This window comes from Palaemon carinicauda, chromosome 26 (assembly GCF_036898095.1).
Source record: "Palaemon carinicauda isolate YSFRI2023 chromosome 26, ASM3689809v2, whole genome shotgun sequence".
NCBI classification, from domain to species: domain Eukaryota; kingdom Metazoa; phylum Arthropoda; class Malacostraca; order Decapoda; family Palaemonidae; genus Palaemon; species Palaemon carinicauda.
Window position 1 is genome coordinate 18,730,562 of NC_090750.1, and position 3,696 is coordinate 18,734,257.

The 3,696-nt window shown below is 40.0% G+C and overlaps 1 protein-coding gene across 1 annotated transcript; it reads right to left on the reverse strand.

Annotated features, from left to right (window-relative positions):
- Positions 1–828: 828 nt before the first annotated feature.
- LOC137619817 (uncharacterized) lies at positions 829–3,359 on the reverse strand. Its single transcript, XM_068350114.1, has 3 exons — positions 2,677–3,359; positions 1,936–2,189; positions 829–911 (listed from the first exon to the last, which is right to left on the reverse strand). Exons 1-3 carry the CDS (start codon positions 3,357–3,359, stop codon positions 829–831), a joined length of 1,020 nt encoding a protein of 339 aa, XP_068206215.1.
- Between the last annotated feature and the right edge of the window lie 337 nt (positions 3,360–3,696).

Here is a 3,696-nt window from a genome sequence, read left to right on the forward strand (position 1 = left end):
CATACATATATATATATAAATATATAATTTCAGAAATGCACCATAAAAGGCACCAAACCTATTAAATTTGAGCTAGAAAATGCGTTATGTGCAAATTTCAAAATCTGTGTGCTGTTTGCGTTGCCAACGCACTAGAACTAGCTCATTTCGCACTAAGTTGGCAACAGTGCTGTTGCCACAAACAAAAACAGTGAACACTTACTTTACAGGACAGTTAAGCTGTTCTTTAGTGATAATACTGTATATATTTTTCAATTTAATATAATCTACAAAACTGCAACGCAAAAAATTACATAGTATATCCCAGAGATACAAAATTCACCACTTTGTCTGTGAACAGACACTATCTATTTCAACAGAGGAACACTCACCACTTTTCCCCTAACAACATAAAGCTTTTTTGCTCTCGTATGGTTTACAAGCAATGAGAGATATTAATGGTATAGACCGGTCTAACCTAATCCACACATCGACTCTGAAAAGCATACTTATCTTGTTGTTGGAGATTTTTCAAGAAGTTTTTCTTGAAGTCATGAAGTGTTGCGCAGGCACTGCATGTGAACCCTCGATATAACTATATTGAGAAAACAACATGCGCAGTAAAAACCTTTCCGCATTATGTACTGAACGGTTGCTTATAGTAGAATAAAAAAGTTTTACTGAAGGATTGCTGGAAGTAACCTATTGTCTAAAGACTCATCTGTCCAAACCGCTTGTTATTGCAAAACTTAGTACCTAATTGTTTATCTATTTATTTAATTATTTCAGAAATTATTATACTATTTTAGGTAAATACTTTATTAGCAAATTCTTTGCTTTTTATTCATGTCAGTTTATAACCACTTTATTTACTTTACTCTTTTCATTACGGGTCCCATGATCTTGAGGAGCTTGTTCAATGCCTAATTTAGCTGAAACGAAACAATAATTTGATAATGGGTTCGAGTTTAATGTCAATAAGGAATTATTTATTGCCAACCCCATAGCTATGATTACCTAAATCGTATATATATATATATATATATATATATATATATATATTATAGTAATATGCATTACAGTATCAATGAGTGTTGTACAGTATTGCTAGATAAAAAAAAAAACAGGGAAACGCTTGATGCATTTTTTTCATTTCGCCAAATTCCCTGCAAAATGAGATAGCAGTACTCAAGCAAGTCTTTTGGCCATTGCAGGATGCCAATCACATTTCATTCATTTTGCAAGTCATCTAAGGCGTTGAATAATTGACTCATTTCTGACTACAGTTGGGAAAATAGACTTTTTAATGTGGAATGTAGAATTGGATGGATTCAAAGGCTCTAATACCTCCTATACATTTTTCTAGTAACCTAAATTTGGCCTATGAGTTCAAGTACAAAAGATCTGCATCTTCGCTTAACATGATTTTTTTTTAGGATTATCTAAAGAACACTCAGATGCAATTAAAATTCTTGAATTCATAAACTAAGACTATTGCTTCACAAGGCAAAATATAGCCTTCTTCTGAACCCTTAGACAGGGAAAATACTCACCAGAGTATTTTGATAAATGCCCTAGATTGTAAGCTTTATGCATGATAAGCTTCTGACACATCTAAATAAGATCTTGTGATTTCGGTTACATATGTGAATGGAAATTTAGATCAAGTTTAACTACTTTCGCAAAGGTTCCTCTAACAAATAGAAAATGAGAATTATTCTGATCATGTTTGTAAGCAAGTTGCTTGATACTGCTCATTAGAAGCAGCCAATTCGAATTATGAGTCCCGCTTAAGATCATTAGTATCTTGTAGTGTCTCAACCTCACCATCCTTGTGAGTTAAGGATTTGGGTTCCTTGCTTGCTTGTTATACCGCCAGCTTTGTGCTGGACACGGGCTCTTGCGTTGGCAGCCCATAGTATAAGGTTTCTGGTGTGTGTGTCAAGATTGCCTTACCTAGTGCAGTTGCAGGTTGGTGCTGGTCCTTATGAGGAGAAGTTGCAGGTAGTTGCTGGTCCTTATTAGGAGCAGTTGCAGGTGCAGGCGTAGGAGCAGTAGCTGGCTGACGCGGTCTTCTCTGGCGAGGAGTACTCTGGTCTTTCGGTGGTTGGATTGGAGCTGGTTTCTTTTGGTTGGGAGAGGATGTATTCTTCATAGCTGCTATCCTCTTGAGATGTTCTGGGCAGCGCTTATTCCAAGCATGGTGTGGCCTGAAACAATTGGGGCACTTAGATGTTGTGTGCCATCCTTCTTTGTGGGCCTTAATGCACACTTCTGTGCAATGTCGCTGGCTGCAGACACCGCAGATGATGGGGCCTCTGCATTCTTCTTTATGATGTCCAAAGCGTTGGTATCTATAACATCGAAGGGGCTCAGGTGTGTAATCTTCAATGGGGAAAGTTCCCCAGACTCCTAAGTCCAGTTTGGAGGGAACTGGACCTATAAAGGTGGCAATGAGACGTCGAACTGGAACGTTGTCTTTGCTCATGCAGCGAACAGCCACAGTCAATGTTGCTGCACGATGTTGCAATGGAGATAGGCATCGACACAGGATACCTGGTGATGACAGCTTTCTTCCTGATAAAAGCAGGATCCAGCAGCGTTAAAGTGAGGTCTTCCTGAAGGAATCTGGCTGTCTCAACGTCCTTGGGGTAGATGATAAGATCACCTTTCCTGTTGGGTCTTGCAGTGAGTTGCATGCCTGGCTTAGCAGCCATGGCAGCAACAGAGGCATAGGAGAGCTCATGGTCAGTTTGTGAAAGCTGAAACTTCGGCGGAGGCTTCTTTGGTTGTGTAGCTGGGATGTTCTCTGATATGGCAGTGGCTTCTTGCAGGAGTGTCTGAAGGCAATCTGTGCAGTTGCAGTCCGTGGAGTGGGCCCCTTGTTCGGTCTCCATGGCATTGGAGGACTCAGGCACGTAGGTAGAAGGGTTGACTGCTGTTGCACTCGACTGCTGAGGAGTTGTAGGGACAGACAAGGACGAGTCTGTGCTCTCAGTCCTTGGAGTCACAGTTGGCAATGTTGGGGCTGGTACTGGCACTGGTGAAGGATTTTCAGGAGTCTTCCTTCTCTTGGGAGGGGGTTTAGCCTCTTCCTTGGCAGCTGCTTCTTTCTCTTTCACTTCCTTCTGGAACTTAATAAGCTTGTCAGCGACGTCTTTGCACCCATCACATCTACATCTGATATGGTGATTAAACACATCTGGGTCTGCAATATAGGTGGAGTGTTCTGCCATGAGATTAAACATGTAAGCTCGGCGCTGCTGGTATGACACACAGCTATCACAGGCACAGGCTAGATCGTTGAAATAGTCTTCACAGTGTTTGCTGGTTTTTGGATAGTATTTCCATCCCGATTTTCCGAAATGAAAAACGGACATTGTGGTGAAACTCTATTGAGGTTGCAGTGAAACTTTCACCCCCGAGAGGTTGTCCAGGTGATGAAGGTAGCCAATGTTCCTGTTGGTTATCCAGGCGATGAGATTTTCGTCGATCCCGAGTCTGATTACATATGATTTGTGAATATTAGAAAGCTCAAACACTTATGTCAATAACTGTGAAAGCAATAGTATTTGAAAATACATTATATGCAATTATTTCACCAAATAATTTTCAAATATTAATATAATTTTATTTAACAAATGTTCTTACTACATTATTTATTTATTTAGAGAGAGAGAGAGAGAGAGAGAGAGAGAGAGAGAGAGAGAGAGAGAG

What these genes read in the sequence shown, in the direction of transcription:
- LOC137619817 (XM_068350114.1), bottom strand. Translation starts at nt 3,359, where the DNA reads ATGTCCGTTTTTCATTTCGGAAAATCGGGATGGAAATACTATCCAAAA. An exon ending in ATGGCTGCTAAGCCAGGCAT is followed by an intron (nt 2,190 to 2,676) that starts GCAACTCACTGC and finishes CAATTGTTTCAG; the next exon opens with GCCACACCATGCTTGGAATA. An exon ending in CCAACCTGCAACTGCACTAG is followed by an intron (nt 912 to 1,935) that starts GTAAGGCAATCT and finishes GTTTCGTTTCAG; the next exon opens with CTAAATTAGGCATTGAACAA.